The sequence below is a fragment of the Mus musculus genome, chromosome 19, assembly GCF_000001635.26.
Source record: "Mus musculus strain C57BL/6J chromosome 19, GRCm38.p6 C57BL/6J".
NCBI classification, from domain to species: domain Eukaryota; kingdom Metazoa; phylum Chordata; class Mammalia; order Rodentia; family Muridae; genus Mus; species Mus musculus.
The window spans coordinates 53614760-53633244 of NC_000085.6; the positions used below are offsets into that span (position 1 = coordinate 53614760).

Consider the following 18485-nt stretch of genomic DNA (forward strand, 5'->3'; position numbering starts at 1 on the left):
TTACGTGGCCTTTTTATGTAGTTTGTTGTTATGTAGCAGTACATAACTTTATAGTAGTGACCTAGTTAATCGGTGTAAGCTTTTATTAGGGAGAGGACCTGCCTTCTGCATCTCTCTTAGTTCTTGTGATACTTGATGTCCTTTTCAGCAGAAGCTCAATTTCTTGATTTCCCTACCAGTGATTATTAGTCTGATGTACTGATGCATTGTCTACAGTCATTATGTGTGAAACAACTTATCTGCAGTGTTTGTTACATTGCATGTGGTATTCTTAAGTTATGGAGTTGTGAATAAGCCCTAAGTTCTCCTTTAGGGTGTGCTAATAACCTTATTTTTGTGTTTCTAGCAATCCAGTTTGTTCTCAGTGATGAATTCAGCCATCTTCGTCCAGAGCAGCGATTGGCTTTGTTGCATGTGAGTGAGACTCATTATTAAGTATTTTAAACATACATTCAATCCTCACTTTGAGAAAAAAAATTGCTGGGTGTAGCAGCTCACTCACTCCTATAATTTCAGCTTTTGGAAGAAAGTCAGGATTGCCTTGATTTTTGAGGCCACCCAGGCCTTTCTTAGTTCCTCCTATCTTAAAAGGAGGTGGGGAAGACAGACTGGAAGGATGCCTCATTGGTTAAGAGCACAGTGGCTGCTCTTCCAGGGGATTGGCTGTATTTCCAGCATCCACATGATGGCTCACAAATTTCTGTATTTCCTTCTGGTCTCTGGGTACCAGGCATACATGTGGTTTATAGACACATATGCAGGCAAAAACTGTATGTAAAGTAAAAATACATACATCTTTTAAAAAAAGTTCCTCTGTGAACACAATGTAGTCTTAATTCCTTAAGTGTGTTATTTTGTTGTAAAATTTAGTGTACTACATAAGGGCCAGATAGGCCTAATAATTTTATAATAGAAGAAAGATATATCTACTTTTTCTATATAAACTGTTTTGGTTTTGTTTTTTAGCAGTTATTGTGTGTGTGTATGTGGATACATGTGCCAAGGTGTGTGTATTTAGATCAGAGGACTTTGGAGAATCGGTTTCTCTCCTTTGAGTTCCTGTGATCTGACTCAGGGCAGCAAGGTTGTGTGGCAAGCATTCTTTCTTTCTTGGTGACCCACCTTGCCAGCCCGTGCTAGCTTGAGACAGGTTTTCACTTCATTGCTCAGTTGACTTCAGGCTTGTAATCCTCTTGCCTTGTCTCAAGTGCTGGATTTAGAGGTATGAACTCTAAGTTCATTCGTGGCTTTTTACATTTCTTTCCTTTTAAATTTATGTATGTATGTGCATTTGCTTCCCTGCGTCTCTGTCTATGAGTCCTTGAGAAGCTAGAGAGCATTGGATTCTTTGAAACTGGTTGTAAGCCACCCTGTGTGGGTGCTGGGAACTGAACCTGGGTCCTCTGCAAGAACAGTAGGGGTTCTTACTGAACCTTCTCATCAGCCCGTTTACATTTATGTAAGACTGCCATGCTTCTGTACACAAGTTTGCTGAAGACAGAGAATTGCAAATTGGGGAGCTTTAAGATGACAGCTAGAAGTTGGGCATACAGAATTAACCATTGCAAGCCAAATGAAGTCTGTGTTTGTACTTAGTAATCTTGTTTTCAATGTGAAAAATAGTATGCAGAGGGCTGGTGATGTAGCTCAGTGGTAGAATGCTTGCCTGGCTTGTTTGAGGCTAACAGGCTTGACCTCCAACACTGCAAAACAAAACCTGTAAGCAAAGTTGTTATAAATTTCATTAGAGTAAAAAGCTACAAATGGCTGTGATGAGACAGCACGGTTTAGCTGGTTTAAATATTGTATATAGGAGGCTGGAGAGATGACATAGCAGTCAAGAGCACTGGCTGCGCTTTCAAAGGACCCAGGTTCAAATCCTAGCACCCACATTGCAGCTCACACTGTCTGTAATTCCAGTTCTAGGGGACCTCAGTCTCACACAGACATGCATGTAGGCAGAACACAAATTAAATAAAATTGTATATAACTTTAAGATGAGGTAAAATTGTACAGAATATCTAAATGGTGTTTTTACACATAGGAAGTCCCTTTTAAACATTGACTTTTTTCTTCTTTGTTTAGAGTTTGTAGCTCAGTGATCAAAACTGATACAGTATAGGATGTTCACTAGGCTTCTCAGATCGGCATTGAAAGCAATAACCTTTGGGGTGTGTATGGGGGTGGACAGATGTCACGATCAGGTGTTTTCCCCTGTTGCTGTCTGGGATCTCACTGAGCTTGATCTTAAAAATCCCATTCAACTAGGCTGCTGGCCAGGGAGCGCCTAGGTGCCTTTCCTGACTCTGTCTCCTTTCCCCAAATACGAGGGTACTCAGCTTCTCTGTGATGCTGTGGCTCCAGACTCAGGCCCTCATGCTAGCTCTGCTGGCACTTTACCATTGCCAGAACATGTGCAGTGACTTGATACAGTGAATGATACCCGAGCTGGGTAGAAAAGATGGTGAACCATCTGGATTTAGTACGCAGATGTCTCATAGATTGGTCTGAGTGTGTGCATTTATGTTAACAGATTTAACATCACATACTATGCCTCAAATGTTTTAAAAACAGTTTTCTAGTAATCATCACATGGTTTCTTAGAGTTTCCTTAAGATGGGACTACAAGAAAGGAGCCTCAAAGTATATTGATTATTAGCAATTCGGTAGAATTAGGTGACTACATGCCATTGTGCCCCATTAAAGTAGTTTCAGATTTAAACCCGAGTTCAGTGGTGTTTTGTTGCTGTGATAAAATACCTGGCACAGACAGCTTCAGGGCGGACACATTTATGTTGGTTTCGTAGGATTCAGTTCCTGGTCCTTGCTTCTGTTGCTCTGGCTCCAGAGTAAGAAGACCGACGTGGGGTTGAGAACACATGGCAGATGCTCCTCATCTCATGGTGGACAAGGAGCAACCATCATGGTGCAGCCCTTTAATTCCAGTACTCGGGAGGCAGAGACAGCATGGCCTCTGAGTTTGAGGCCAGCTATGGCTACATACTGTAACTCTGTCTCAAAAATAAAACAAAGACAGGCCAGAGTGCAGCCTTCAAGGATGGAGCCCTGTGTTATGTACTCAGCTTTATGTATGTGTTGGGGGCTAGGTGGAGGGCACAGAAGGGTCTTACTGTGTAGCCTAGGCTGACATTGAACTAAATGTTAATCCTCCTACCTTAGTCTCCCAGGAGCTGAGTTTACAGGTGTACACTTCCATGCTTGTCTGCTAGACTTTAAAATGGATTTAAAGGATATGAAAATACCACTTAAGTTACAAATACCCTATTCCTTTTCCCCCCCACATTCCAGGAGGGTACAGGTCCTCGTGTTATTTCTGCTTTTGTGGAAATCATTTTTGACAATTCGGACAACCGGTTACCAGTAAGTGACAGTCAATTTCTTTTCAGTAATGTTGAGAATTTTATGCAATAGCCTAAAATTATAAGCATTAAAGATTTATAATTTAGTTCATGCTAAAGTAAATAAGTAGTTTGTCAATGGATTTTGTATTTGAATTTTAATGAGCACTCTAGTGAACAGGATTATGTAAAGCAATTGTAAGAAAATGTTTTCTAAATATTATAGTATCATCTTAAGTGAAACCATTGGAAATCTGAAATAGTTATGATCAACGACTTTAAAATGAACTTAGGTAAAAGTTGTCCACCTGACCATCTGGGCTTTTTTCTTTTTTTTTTCCTTCTTAGATTGATAAAGAGGAAGTTTCACTTCGAAGAGTTATTGGTGCCAAAAAGGATCAGTATTTCCTAGATAAGAAGATGGTCACGTAAGGATTTGTTTTTGTTTACAGTTTGTTACAAATGTTCATAAAAACATGAGTGAGTTCTTACCAGAGCATTCGGTGTGAACATGCAGTCCCAGGTTTCTCTGAGAGATTGTGTCTAGTCTGTAGTTTCTAACACTACTTAACTTCCAAGTTAATTTGCTTGTTTATTATTGGGTGTTTTAAAATTATTTATCTTGAAATTTCTCTTGTTTATTTATTAACAGGAAAAATGATGTGATGAATCTCCTTGAAAGTGCTGGGTTTTCCAGAAGTAATCCTTATTACATTGTTAAACAAGGAAAGGTAAAAGAATTGGGTCTTTTTTTTTTTTTTTTTTTTTTTTTTTGGGAAAAATTATTTTTCTTGATATGGTCTTCCCCTGAATGATTTTGATTTATTGGTTCTAATTGTTAAGTTGGACCAAAAAACTAGGCGTTACTGTCTTTTGTATTTATTGACTTTTTTTTAATTGATGCTAATTGTTTTTCATGGCTATGAAGTACCAAATACATGTAAACCGGCCTCTGACCTCAAACTCACAGAGCTCTGACCGCCTGTGTGGCCCTAGTGCTGAAGTTAAAGGACATGCCACCACTAGGCACCTATAGTAGCTTTATATTGGAAGAAGTCCATCAGTAGATTAAGTGGGTCTTGTTTATTAGTGACCTCTGAGGTAGTGTATATTGGAAGACTTCGGCTTTTAGAAGTTACGGTGATCATATCTAAGACTATTGCATAAGTTGTATAAAGATTAGTTTTGAAAAAAATTACTTCCTAAGCCGGACAGTGGTGATGCACACCTTTAATCCCAGCACTTGGGAGGCAGAGGCAGTCAGATCTGAGTTTGAGGCCAGCTTTGTCTACAGCGCAAGTTTCAGGACAGCCAGGGTTATAGAGGGAAAACCCTGCTTCAAAAAACCAAAGAAGGAAGGAAGTAAGGAAGCAAGCAAGCTTCCTAAAAGTAATGTTCCATTTTTATGGTATCACAGGGTTAAAATGCTAAGTTACTATTAAAAAGCTTACATTGGCAGAAGCATGGCATAGTGTTGCATGTTATTCTTGTGATCTTCTCTCAGCTGGACTATAGACTCTGGCTGGTTATTCTGCCACTCCTCTATAATTTCCATCTCAGAACTTACTCCTCAGTAGATGTTTTTTTGGGGGAATCTTTTTCCTAGAGTATTGTTTGATGTGTATACTTTGATAAACCATAGTGTCTTAGCTCAGAACCAGTTCTTTTTTAATGTAAAAGTGTAAGAATAAACTGGGCATGGTGGCGCACGCCTTTAATCCCAGCACTTGGGAGGCAGAGGCAGGCAAATTTCTGAGTTCGAGGCCAGCCTGGTCTACAGAGTGAGTTCCAGGACAGCCAGGACTATACAGAGAAACCCTGTCTTGAAAAATCAAAAAAAAAAAAAAAAAAAAAAAAAAAAAAGTAAGAATAACATAATTTCTTCAATGCAGTGGTAGTATTTTGGTGTCTAATGATTTGTGTTAAGTCACATGCCACTTAGGTTGTACCAGTATCTTTGTTTATTAAAGCATACAGTTCTTGTTAGTTTTTGTAAAAATTATTGATGTGTGTGCATGGTATGTGGGTTCGTGCTACAGCTTGTGTGTGGAAGTCGGAGAACAACCTTGTAGTCACCGCTTGTTTTCCACCCTTATGTGGGTTCTGGAGGTCAGACTCAGCTTGCCAGGTCTTTAGCACAGATATTTGTATATCCACTGAACCATCTCATACAGTCTTGTTAGGATTTTAATACAGCCTGTTAAAAGAAGAGTCTAAAGTAGGGCTGGAGAGATGGCTGAGTGGTTAAGAGCACTATCTTTTCTAGTAGAGGACCCAGCTAGAGGCGTGTGGGTCTCAAGTTTGAGGCTAGGCTGGTATATTTATTAAAGTTCCAGGACAGCCAGGGCCACAGACATAAAACCTGTCTCAAAAAGAATCTGCCCAATAAAACCTAAAGATTTTAACATGGAGTTTTTATTCTTAAGGAGTGGGTGTAGTCAATAGTTAATTGTTTTTTCCAAAATTATAGATCAACCAAATGGCAACGGCACCAGATTCTCAGAGATTAAAGCTGTTGAGAGAAGTAGCTGGTACTAGAGTGTATGATGAACGGAAAGAAGAAAGCATCTCCCTGATGAAAGAAACAGGTAAAATAAACGTGTGCTGTATAATTTCTCTTGTGAGTTATCGTTCTTGTGTTAATAATAGTTAGATGGCATTGTCTGACCTCAGAAATACATTCTATAGTAATTGTCCTGCATACCGAATAAAGCAAAATGTGGTTTGAAGTAGTTTAAGGTTTGGGGTTTCTAGTAGTTTATCTTTGAGTAAAGAAAGACTGTTGTTGTTGGGCAGTGGTGGCGCACGCCTTTGATCCCAGCATTTGGAAGGCAGAGGCAGGCGGATTTCTGAGTTTGAGGACAGCCAGGGCTACACAGAGAATCCCTGTCTCAAAACCAAAAGAAGAAGAAGACGGAAAAAAAAAAAAAAGACAGACAGACAGACTGTTGTTAGATAATAGGGCCTTTAAGTCAAGCAGGTTTTGACTCTGCTTCCTCAGAAGTGTTAGCAGAGGGTCGGTAATTGGGAGCTGCTCCCTCCTCTCCAGATACTGGCCTATCAGTCGTTACAAGTGCTAAGTGGCTCAGAAACAGGTAGGTGTAGAATAGAACTTGGAGTCCTTACTAGTGTATTTACTACAAGAACCCTACTTTGCTTAGAAACAGACGGTTGTGGGCTTAAAGTTAGTAAATTGGTCCCAAGACTTTTGTCTGGAAACTTGTTTTGTAGATGATAGCAGTGAAGATAATGTCATGCCTAGATTATAATTAAGTACTCATTGTAAGGTAATGGCATGCAGTGCCCTTACTGATAAAAACTGAGACTTAGTAATGCTAGTGATGGTCCTTTTCTCGAGTGTTGTGGAATAGTACACTGACGGGAAGGTAGGCCTGAGCCGAGCTGCATCTGCCACATGGAAGAGAGATTGTTAGAGTGTGAATTTGTTCATTTTTCTTCATTAAAAACTCTTGATTGCTGTTTTTACATCTTAGATTTCATTACCACATGATATCAAAGAAAGAATGCTATATTCTAGAGGGTAATTTTAATTTATATTTTAAAAGCTTTTCAGCACCTTCTTCTTTCCATTGTTTTATTTTTGTTTTGAAGAGGGCAAACGGGAAAAGATCAATGAGTTGTTGAAGTACATTGAAGAGCGCCTGCACACTCTAGAGGAGGAGAAGGAGGAGCTGGCCCAGTATCAGAAGTGGGATAAGATGAGGCGCGCCCTGGAGTACACCATCTACAACCAGGAGCTCAACGAGACGCGCGCTAAGCTCGACGAGGTGAGTGCTGCCTTGGCAGTCACGGGCTTTGCTTTGTGAGCATGTTAACTTCTCTGCATTTGTACCTTTTAGTAATTTCTAATTAGAAAGTTAAAAACGAAAACCTCTTTTTTGTGTGTATTTTGAGATAGTTTTACTGTAAAACCCAGACTAGTCGTGATTGTTGAGTGTACATAGATTCATTGGTTAATAATTTCCTTTAGGTTACTGAAAAGGGAATATTTAGTGCTCTAATTATATCTAGAATACAATAAAGGGTTATTTTAGGCCAGATTTTTTTTTAAAGATTTATTTAATTTATCATATGTAAGTACACTGTAGCTGTCTTCAGACACCAGAGGAGGGAATCAGATCTCATAACGGATGGTTGAGCCACCATGTGGTTGCTGGGATTTGAAATCAGGACCTCCGGAAGAGCAGTCAGTGCTCTTAACTACTGAGCCATCTCTCCAGCCCTCTAGGCCAGATATTTTTTTCTTCACATTTTAGAATCTATTTTGTAAAATAATAATGATGTTTTATACAAAAACTTATTTTAGATCATCCTTGACTTAGTGGAAAACAACTTTTCTCTATAAAATTTTAAGCAAATGATTACTCTTAGTTTTTCTTCGCAATTACAAAGTTATTTTAACTGTATGTTATAAAATGCTAGCTACACAGTGATTTAGAGCTGGTAGGCTGTTTTGTTTTTCAGCTTTCTGCTAAGCGAGAAACGAGTGGAGAGAAATCCAGACAACTAAGGGATGCCCAGCAGGATGCAAGAGACAAAATGGAGGTGAGGTCATGCCTGAGCTCAGAGTTCTTTGAATTTTCAACAGTTAAGAATTTTTTTGTACCAGAATTGTGGGATGGTGATGATAAAGGGGATGGACAGAAGTTGAATATTGGAAAATAATTGTATTAAGTTTCAAGTGTAAGAAAAGGATGGAGCCAGCAAAGTGTGTATATGGGTGCAAGCCCAGCAGCCCTAGTTCCATCTCTGGAATTACGTAAAAGTGATGAGAAAGAACCAGTTCCATAAATTTGTCCTATGGTCTTCTCTTGTGCTCTGTGGTCTGTGCACGCAAGGCCACAAAGGTTTTGCGGTGGCACGGTCCTTCCACCGTCGTCCTGCTTATGACCTGTGTTCTCTCTTTGATTAGGATATTGAGCGCCAGGTTAGAGAACTGAAAACAAAAATTTCAGCCATGAAAGAAGAAAAAGAACAGCTTAGTGCTGAAAGACAAGAGCAGATTAAGCAAAGGACCAAGTTGGAGCTTAAAGCCAAGGATTTACAAGATGAGCTGGCGGGCAACAGTGAACAGCGGGTAAGTTACTGCTGCAAATGGAGGCCATGGTGATGGCCAGACTACTGAAGGTAACGGTTTCTGTGATGGATGCAGAATTGAGGTTTTGTAAAAGGTTTGCCACATTTAATTTGTACTCAACTATCAACTAGTAAATGCTCTTTTTACTAATAGTAGCTTAGTTGTAGAATTGAGTTATTTATTTTCATGAGAAAACTTTTTGCTGATGTATAAATTAAGCAGTTTGTGTTTTTACTTGCTTTATTTACAGAAACGTTTATTAAAAGAGAGGCAGAAGCTGCTTGAAAAAATAGAAGAAAAGCAGAAAGAACTGGCAGAAACAGAACCTAAATTCAACAGCGTAAAAGAAAAAGAAGAGCGAGGAATTGCGAGGTCTGAGAATTTTCACCAATAATTAACCTTAGTACATAGTTGTTACCAGTGATCTCTGGGTGTTTGCACGTTCTTGGTGTCTTGTTTAAAGAATTGGAAAAGATGTATACACTAAAAGAAAATAACCAGTAGTTTTACTAAGAGCAAAGCAAGAACACGTTTGAACACAAGCAGGTAGTTCTTAGGAGTTTGGGAAGAGGAACGAGGCAGTGCAAGATGGAGTCCTAGGTTGCTAAGTGCACTTAGCAGAGGTTATGTGCATAGCACAAGCCAAGAGCCTATGTTGCCAATCTTCTCTTGATTTGCCTGCTAAGTTCCTCTGTACAACCTACTATGTTAAGAAGGTCTTAGCATGGTAAAGACAAAAATCATAGGCCACTTCATATGAACAGTGCGGATGATTACTGTGAGCTATGTTCTGGTTCTGAGACCGGGGCCTCACCTTATAAGGATAGTCTCTGCCATCACACCCACATTCAAAAGCCCTGGGAGACTAAACATACCCACTCTTGGGTTTAAATTAATTAGTTAATTGTTGTATTTTGAGACAGGGTCTCTGTGTAGTCCTGGCTGTCCTGTCCTCTGTAGACCAGAGGTTCACCTGCCTTTGCCAGCTGTGTACTGGGACTAAGGGCATGTGCCGCCACCATCACCACCATCCCTGGCTCCCCCCCCCCCCCCTTCCTTTTTTAAATAAAGACAGCCTCACTATAGCTCTGGCCAGCCTTGAACTCAGAGATCTATCTGCCTCTGCCTCCTAAGTGCTGGGTTGAAGGCATGAACCGTTGTGCCCAAGCGCCATCCCTTTTTATTGTGTGCGTGTGATCAGGAGGAGGTTTAAATTGGTTTTTGTGTAATCAGAATACTTACATTTTATATGTCTAAAACACTTTATATTAACTTTTAGTGTTTTATTGTATAGTTGAAAGTTCATGTATTAGTTAACTATACTTCGAGTATTTCTGAAAGCTCCTGAGGTAGGGCAGTAGCATTGTCTAGAATTTAGTGATCATTGAGATCTTGGGTCTGTCTAAAATCCTTAGTAAAGGGATTATTCTGCTTGTAGTTATGATGTTAAAGTTCCTTTGGTGTTAGTAGAGTAAAAGCAGGTGGTGCAGTAGCTTTAGCAGTTAGCAGTTATGTTTAGTTATGTTTAACCCCTCCCCCTGTTTATTTCACTGTGCTCGTCATGTGTGGAGGTGAGAGGATAACCCTGAAGAGTTTGTTTTCCTTCTACCATATGGGTCCTGAGCCATCTCAATAACCTATAGTCCCCACGCAATGTAATTTTTAAAAGGAAAGTTTCTATAGGGTTGATAATTACAATTTTTATTTCTTGTATTTGGTTTGTATTTCGTAGGTTGGCTCAAGCTACACAGGAAAGAACTGATCTTTATGCAAAGCAGGGTCGAGGAAGCCAGTTTACGTCAAAAGAAGAAAGGGATAAATGGATTAAAAAGGAACTGAAGTCTTTAGATCAGGCAATTAATGATAAGAAAAGACAGATTGCTGCTATTCACAAGGATTTGGAGGATACCGAGGCAAATAAAGAGAAAAATCTGGAGCAATATAATGTAAGAAAAATTTTGCTTTATATTTTTTGGTTTGGTTTGTTTGAGACAATATCTTACTCTGTTGTTCAGGCTGTTTCTGTAATTCACTGTGTAGCCCAGGCCATCCCTAAACTCAAAGCAATCTTGCTTCAGTCTCCTAAATGTTAGAAACAGGTGTGCGCCATTACTGACCATAAGAATAAGAACTTTAGTATGTTTTGTGAAAAAAAATTTTTAGTAAGATAAACATATGCATTTTATCTGCTTTGTGTTGTTTTTAAGTAAGCTTGCATACTTAAAAATCTGTTTTTGTTTTGTTTTTTTTCAAGACAGGGTTTCTCTATGTAGCCCTGGCTGTCCTGGAACTTACTGTATAGACCAGGCTGGCCTCAAACTCAGAAATTTGCCTGCCTCTGCCTCCCAAGTGCTGGGATTAAAGGCGTGTGCCACCATGCCCCGCTTTTTTTTTTTCTCCCTTAGTTTGTATGTGTATAGGTCAGAGGACAGCTTGTAGGACTCAGATCTCTCCTTCAAATGGTTGATCTGAGATAATCAGGCATGGAAACAAGTCCCATTGTGCCATCTCCCCAGCTCCCTCCACCATGCTGTTCTTAAAATGAACAAAGAAGCCGCTCAGTTAGAAAGGCTGCCACTGTTAGTACACACAGTGTGTCTTACTCAGGGTTTGTATTCCTGCACAAAACATCAGACCAAGAAGCAAGTTGGGGAGGAAAGGGTTTATTCAGCTTACACTTCCATACTGCTGTTCATCACCAAAGGGAGTCAGGACTGGAACTCAAGCAGGTCAGGAAGCAGGAGCTGATGCAGAGGCCATGGAGGGATGGATGTTCCTTACTGGCTTGCTTCCCCTGGCTTGCTCAGCTTTCTTTCTTATAGAACCAAACTACCAGCCCAGGGATGGCACCACCCACAATGGGCCCTCCCCGACTTGAGCACTAATTGAGAAAATGTCTTACAGCTGGATCTCCTGGAGGCATTTCTCCAAGGGAGGTTTCTTTCTCTGTGATAACTCCAGCCTGTGTCAAGTTGACACACAAACCCAGCAGTACACAGTGTTTGTTGTCTTGTGTGCTGTGTGCTGTGTCCGTGTGCTTCCATTAGCACAGGTATGGAGATTCTCATCTTCCACTGTGAGGGTCCTGGGGATTGATTCGGTTGGGTCTTGAGATTTACCTACTAAGCCATCTCAGTGGCCGCTCTTTTTAAAAGTTTCCTAAGGATAGTTAGTCCATGCTCGTGATGTTTGCGTAGATTGAGCGTATTTTATTTTATTTATTTTTAAATGATTTGTTTTTATTTTATGTGCATTGGTGTTTAGTGTGTCGGCCTGATCCTGTGGAGCAGGCAGACACGAGCCATTCGATGTGGGTCCCCTGTGAGAGCAGCAAGCACTAACTGCACAGCTAGCTATTCTATCAGCTTTATAATTCACTGCAAAATATTTTTGTTAGTTAAAATAATAGTGATTTTTTTTTTAGTTCTTTCTAAATGAGTTAAACATCGTTTACATATTTAGCTAAAATTTTCTTAAAACTTGAAGTAGAGGAGGGAAGTTTTAGTTCAGCTTAAGAAAGAACCTGCATCTCTCTGCATGTGTGTGCGAGTGTGAGTGGAAGGTTGTAGGGTGGATGAGGAGAGTCTGGGACATGTGTCCAGGAAAGGAAATGCCTGCGCCTAAACTGTGAGGTCTGCTCTGAGTGGTCGTTGGTTTCAAAACATGAGAAACCATAGAATCTTAAAATACATGTGTGTGGATACATAAACACATGCATTTGGTGTTTTTTAACTTACCACAAATATGCTTATCTCTCTTTTTGTTTTGTTTTGGTTTATGTTGCATTTATCTCTGAGCCATAATGTTGCTTCTCTAGTTCTTCTGGGATGTTTTCTTCTGTATACCTCCATTTCTGACTTAGGGGCAGTTTGTTTTATTTAGGATCATGTCAGTGTGGTGGGAACTTGTGTGCATTAATTGAACCATGAGCTCTGTAAGTTAAGACAGCGCATCTCAGGTGCTCTGTTCACCTGCATATGTTTAGTGAGCAGAGAATCTTAAGTTTTCAGTGTTCCTCTCTGCAGTTTTAAGCATGTGCAACAAAACTTCAACACTTTGGGCTACAACCCAGGTTCAACCCCGTTGTTAGGCCTGGGCATACGAAATGGTATCATTGATATCTGCCAAAAGTGCCACACATTGATTGCTTCTTTAAAGTGACATCTTCCTGATATGTGGAGGCTTTCCCCACATGCATATTCCTGCTGGCCTAGGCAGTCTCAAGTGTGTTCTTAAAATGAGCACAAGGATTCGAGTTTTCAGATATACATGACTTTATAGGGCTTTATGGATAAGAAAACAGTGAACCATTTTCATAGTTGGCCTCTCACTGCTTATAGAAAGAGCTCTGTGCTAATATTTTTGATGTCACGCTCAGATTGTTTCTTTTGTGTATAAATAGTGGTTAGGGTTTCCAGGTTTGTGTAAATATATTTCTTAAAGTTGGATGAAAATGGGATTCAATATTAGATCCAGAATTTTATATTTTATTTACTTGTTGTCTTTCTCTAATCTGCTTTAGTCTAGGCCATTTCCACAGACTTAACTTTTTTTCATTTATTATAAATTACATATGTGTTAAATTTCACCTTTGAATGTGCCTAAAACATCTTTTGAAAATTTTTTTCCCATAGAAATTGGATCAGGATCTCAATGAAGTCAAAGCTCGAGTTGAAGAACTGGACAGAAAATATTATGAAGTAAAAAATAAGAAAGATGAACTACAAAGTGAAAGAAAGTGAGTAGACTAAGATATGTTGTAATTTTGACATAGTCTGTGTTTGATTTTAGTATGTAACTCTTAAATACTGTTCACTCCTCACTCTAATTCATTAGTTACTTGTGGAGAGAGGAGAATGCAGAACAACAAGCACTTGCTGCTAAAAGAGAAGACCTTGAGAAGAAGCAGCAACTTCTTAGAGCGGCAACAGGAAAGGTAAACGGGTCTTGTTGGATCATCTACCAGTCACTACAGTAACTACAGTCCATGTGTGTCCCCAGGACAAGATGGCTGAGCCAGGTCACTCACAAGTATGGCGTGGTTGGGCTATGTTGGCAGTTTTTCTTTATCTTATTTGCTTTATACTTTTCTACTTTGCTTTGTTTGTTATAAAGTTATACTCACATAGCTCTACTGACCTCAGACTCGTTTGTGCTCCTGCTCTGCTCACTGAGTGCTAGAAGCACAGGTGTGTGCCATCAGACCTGGTTCATTACCTGTATCAATGAAAGCCATTTTGGTTGTTAAAGAGCCCATTTTAAACTCTAGCATCATAGAACAGAACCCACAGTTATGCAAAATGTAGTTACCATATTTCAAGTGGATGATATGCTAGACAGTATTTAATTTTTAGTATTATGTCTAATTGAATGGCTTAGTAGGCTCATTTTTTGACAGCAAGAGTGCTGCTAGTGGTGCTAATATTTTTCTTTCGTTGACTACTTTCCAGGCCATTTTAAATGGAATAGATAGCATTAACAAAGTGCTAGAACATTTTCGGCGAAAAGGTATAAACCAGCATGTTCAAAATGGCTACCATGGCATCGTAATGAATAACTTTGAGTGTGAACCAGCTTTCTATACTTGTGTGGAAGTCACTGCTGGTAACAGGTATGGTTTGGGTTTTGGGGTTTTTTGGGGGGTAGGGGTTGTGTTTTGTTTGTTTGGTTTTTTTGGTTGGGTTTTGTTTTGCCTGACATTTAAATGGGTTTTGTTGTTTTTCTTTTAAAGATAAAGAAGAAATGAGAATAATCTAAAAACAATTTTGTAATTTTGAACAATATGTCTTCCATTACCCTCTTATTCTTGGTTCTATATTTAACTTTCTTGTAAAGAAGCAGGTGCTAGATACTTGTTTCACAGTTCAGAAACCAGAACTTTACCCTTTGGGGGTTTCCATTTATTGGAAGTTTTTTCTTCAGATAAATTGATTGTATTGCATAGAAAAATGTGAATTGTGTGGTCCTTAAATGTCTGTGGCACCTTACAGCCTGGCAGTAAAGATGTGTCTTATTCTGTTTATGCAGGTTATTTTATCACATTGTTGATTCAGATGAAGTCAGCACGAAAATTTTAATGGAGTTCAATAAAATGAATCTTCCTGGAGAGGTGACTTTCCTGCCTCTTAACAAGTTAGATGTGAGAGATACTGCCTATCCTGAAACTAACGTAAGTCACAGTTAAAGTCTCCCTAAGTTGTTTTTATTGTGACATCTGCTTAATATGTGCTGGTGCTTAGGTATATTGGTATTCTGTGGTCTGTAAGGTAAACACACATTGCATGGAGTATACTGAGTGTTGGGTTGGGCTGAGTGGGGAGAGGTCACAGCCAAGACATGGAACAAGACATTGTATATATGTTCATCTTCAGAGTGACAGTGGGCTTAGGGATTTGGGAAGAATCCTGTCACATAAAAGGAATATGTTGAGGCTTTCTGGATATGCTTTTAAAATAGTCTAAGAAATGTCTATTCTTGTTATATTTTTATATGTCCAGTAAGGGCTTGCCAGCTGTTGTAATGTTGTTTTGAGGTATTTGATTTCAGCATGTTGTTGTAGCAAACTGTCTTGCTCTAGGATTAAAGCTGAACCTATATTAGAATGATTGGTAATTTAAGGAGAATATTGAGAATCTTTCCTGCTTTCAAATCTACTAATTTTACTTTGAAATTCTGGGGAGTAAAGTTGAGGCTCACAGATATGAGGTCATATGAGTGAAACAAGACACAAAAGAAAGCTGGGGGGGGGGGGGGGATGACTCTCGGTGAAGGTATGTGCTGCCATTCTGACCACCCAGGGTCAATCCCTGGAGTCAACCTGGTAGAAGGAGAGAACTGAGCCTTTCAGATTGTCCTCTGTCCTCTGCATGCATACTGTGGCATGTCCAAACATGTTCTTACACATGCAATACAGGTGTGCACGTTTGTGCGCGTGCGCACACACACACACACACACACACACACACACACACACCCTCTCTCTCTCTCTCTCTCTCTCTCTCTGTAAAGAGAGCTTCAGGTCGATATGTGTGGCTCATTGGAGAACACTTGTGCAATGCATATGGTGCTCTGTCCATCCTTAGCACGACAGACAGAAGAATGGATGCAGTGTGGTTCTGCTGCACAGTAAAAAGTGACTTATTGAAATTACAGGCCAGAGAGTTAGAAGATAGAGCAGTCTGAGTAGCGATCACCTTCAGAGGATAACCGCAGAGGTGGCTGCAGTGTGGCTAGAAATGGCTTCTGGACTGTAGTGTATTCCTTGTGCTGTGTGGTGGCTACACTGGTGTTCTCTAATTATTAAAAAGTCCTGAGTTTAGGGAAGAAAAAATGGTGTGTGTGTGTGCGTGTGTGTGCGTGTGTGCGTGCGCGTGTGCAAGTAGGGGCCAGAGAGTGTCCTCCACTACCCTCCTCAGCATAATTTTTGAGGCAGGATCATTTCACTAACCCTGCACCTCACTAAGTGGCTGGATGAACTTGTCCGGTGCGCTCCAGGGATCCCCCTATCTCCAGCCTCCCCAGCAGCCCATCTGCAGTGCTGGGGTTACAGGTGTGTGCTGCCATGGGTACTGGCTCTGCATTCTGATCCTCATGCTTGCACAGGAAAATAAATACTATCTGAAAAAGTACTTTTCTGAATATCTAATTTAGATGCCTGCCATATCCAGTTAGAACACTGAGGAAAAACTAGTTCTGTACCTTTACCTTCTATGTTACATACACCTCCTCATCTTATATATTACTTCATTTACTTTTTACAGCTTTATAAGGAAGGACTGTTGTTACAGTCTTGAACACATAGTAGGTCTTAACTAGATAAGTTAAGCAAGTCCTCCAAAGAAAACATCTAGAGGCAGAACCAGGAGTTAAGCTTTCATGGTCAGCTCAAGAGTTGTTCTTCAAGCTGGGCAGTGGTGACCCACGCCTTTAATCCGAGAACTTAGGAGGCAGAGGCAGGTGGATTTCTGAGTTCGAGGCCAGCCTGGTCTACAGGATGAGTTCCAGGATAACCAAGGGTACACAGAGAAACCATGTCTCTAAAAACAAAAAACAAAGCAAAAGAGTTGTTCTTCCCAGTAAGGAGCTGTTAAACCTTTGGTTGCAGAGGCAGACTTTCCATGTAGTTCAGTAGAATGATTTTTCTAACTCTCTCTGTATAAAGGCCACTTGTGTTTTTCATTTCATAAAGACATAGGTGATAGTAAAAATTCTGCAGACAGTTTTTAATCGACTACGTGACAGTATTTTTCCTAACGAAATATTTGTTGCAGGATGCTATTCCTATGATCAGTAAGCTGAGGTACAATCCCAGATTTGACAAAGCTTTCAAACATGTATTTGGAAAGACACTCATCTGTCGGAGCATGGAAGTTTCAACTCAGCTGGCCCGGGCCTTCACTATGGACTGTATTACTTTGGAAGGTTTGTAATAGTAATTAGCTTTAAGCACATGCTAATAAAACATTTAACATGGGATATGTAATCTGTCACTTGGGCTATACATATTTGGTGTGTACATTGTAGGTTTTAGAAGAGTGTAGATCCATACTTGTAAGTGTAAGCGTTTGATCTCTGGCACAGTGTGCTCCTTTGGCTGTTGGACAATAAAGCCCATGGACCTTTTCTCACAAGTGAGAACGTGCTAAGTATAAGACCAGTTTAGTGGATAATTACCAAAATAATTTTAATATGAGTCTTTAAAATAATAGTTAAAAATGGATATAATAACCTTTTAACCTTTTTTTTTTTTTTTTTGGAAACAGAATTTCAACTGTATAGCTATGGCTAGCCTGGAACTCATATGTAGACTAGGATAGCTTCAGACTCAGAGATCTGTTCGCCTCTGTCTCCCAAGTGCTAGAATTAAAAGCATGCATCATCACACCCAGCTAACTACCAAAATTTCAAAAATTTGAAGTTTCGTTAAATAATATTTTTTTAAAAGATTTATTTATTGATTATATGTAAGTACACTGTAGCTGTCTTCAGACACTCCAGAAGAGGGCGTCAGATCTCGTTACGGATGGTTGTGAGCCACCATGTGGTTGCTGGGATTTGAATTCCGGACCTTTGGAAGAACAGTCGGGTGCTCTTACCCACTGAGCCATCTCACCAGCCCCTAAATAATATTTTGAGATAACTATTTTCTTTATAAAGAAGTCATAAGTTCTAATAATGTTACATTTCCTTCCAAGAATGATAGTATAAATTTTTTCCCACTCAAATATAGTTGCATTTATCTGTGTAACTCATGATCAGAATTTTTAATAATGTAGTTTTGTGTATTACTCATTTTTGTTTAATTTCTCAAAGTAGCATACCCACCCACATTGTCAAACCATCTGAATGAAAATAGCTTTGTGTTTTGTTTTGTTTTTGTTTTTGTTTTAGTATAGAATAGAGTTTATTCAGGGCATAGGGAGGGAAGTTGAGGGGGTAATAGAGACAGAGAAAGAGTGAAAGTAGAGGAATAGAGGCCAGCCATGAGCACCTGGAGAGAAGGGGGTGGGGGGGAACAGGGAGAGGGGAAGGGGAAGGGAGCAGTAGCCAAGAGGAGAGCCAGAGAGCAGGAGCGAGATGAGCTTTAAACATTACAGCAGTTCATCTCTAGAACTTTGCAGTGTCTCTTAACAAAGGCATTCCCAGTACATTGTTACACCTAAATATTTGAACATTACTAAATGACAGTGCCTCCTGTCTCCCTCCCTTTTTGGCACTTGGGGGTAGAAGATCAGGAAATGGGACACAGGGTCTCACTACGCACTCTGGCTATTCTGGAACTTAACTAATGTAGACCAGATAGATCCTCTTGCCTCTGCCACCCACATGCGCCACCACACTCTGCTTTCCCCGCCTCCCACCCCCTCCCCTCACCTCCCTGGCAAGTGACTCTGAGAAAATATCCATTCTTGGGATTTGTCATATTTATTCCAGTCAGCATTCTTGGTCTGACTACTGTATGAGTGATGTTTATTTCTTAGAATGTATCCTACTACTCGTTGTGCTAAAGTTTAGCATGTCTCTCAGGT

The 18485-nt window shown here is 39.8% G+C and overlaps 1 protein-coding gene across 1 annotated transcript in view; it reads left to right on the forward strand.

The window, feature by feature from the left end:
- Smc3 (structural maintenance of chromosomes 3) overlaps window positions 1–18485 on the forward strand; it is a 45436-nt gene that overhangs the window by 14364 nt on the left and 12587 nt on the right. The window contains exons 4-18 of the mRNA NM_007790.3: window positions 347–414; window positions 3310–3381; window positions 3708–3787; window positions 4012–4090; window positions 5830–5947; window positions 6972–7147; window positions 7845–7925; window positions 8293–8457; window positions 8708–8829; window positions 10190–10403; window positions 13092–13195; window positions 13294–13393; window positions 13908–14068; window positions 14485–14626; window positions 16728–16878. Of these exons, the coding sequence (NP_031816.2) occupies window positions 347–414; window positions 3310–3381; window positions 3708–3787; window positions 4012–4090; window positions 5830–5947; window positions 6972–7147; window positions 7845–7925; window positions 8293–8457; window positions 8708–8829; window positions 10190–10403; window positions 13092–13195; window positions 13294–13393; window positions 13908–14068; window positions 14485–14626; window positions 16728–16878 (1833 nt within the window). The remainder of the gene's footprint in view (window positions 1–346; window positions 415–3309; window positions 3382–3707; window positions 3788–4011; window positions 4091–5829; window positions 5948–6971; window positions 7148–7844; window positions 7926–8292; window positions 8458–8707; window positions 8830–10189; window positions 10404–13091; window positions 13196–13293; window positions 13394–13907; window positions 14069–14484; window positions 14627–16727; window positions 16879–18485) is intronic.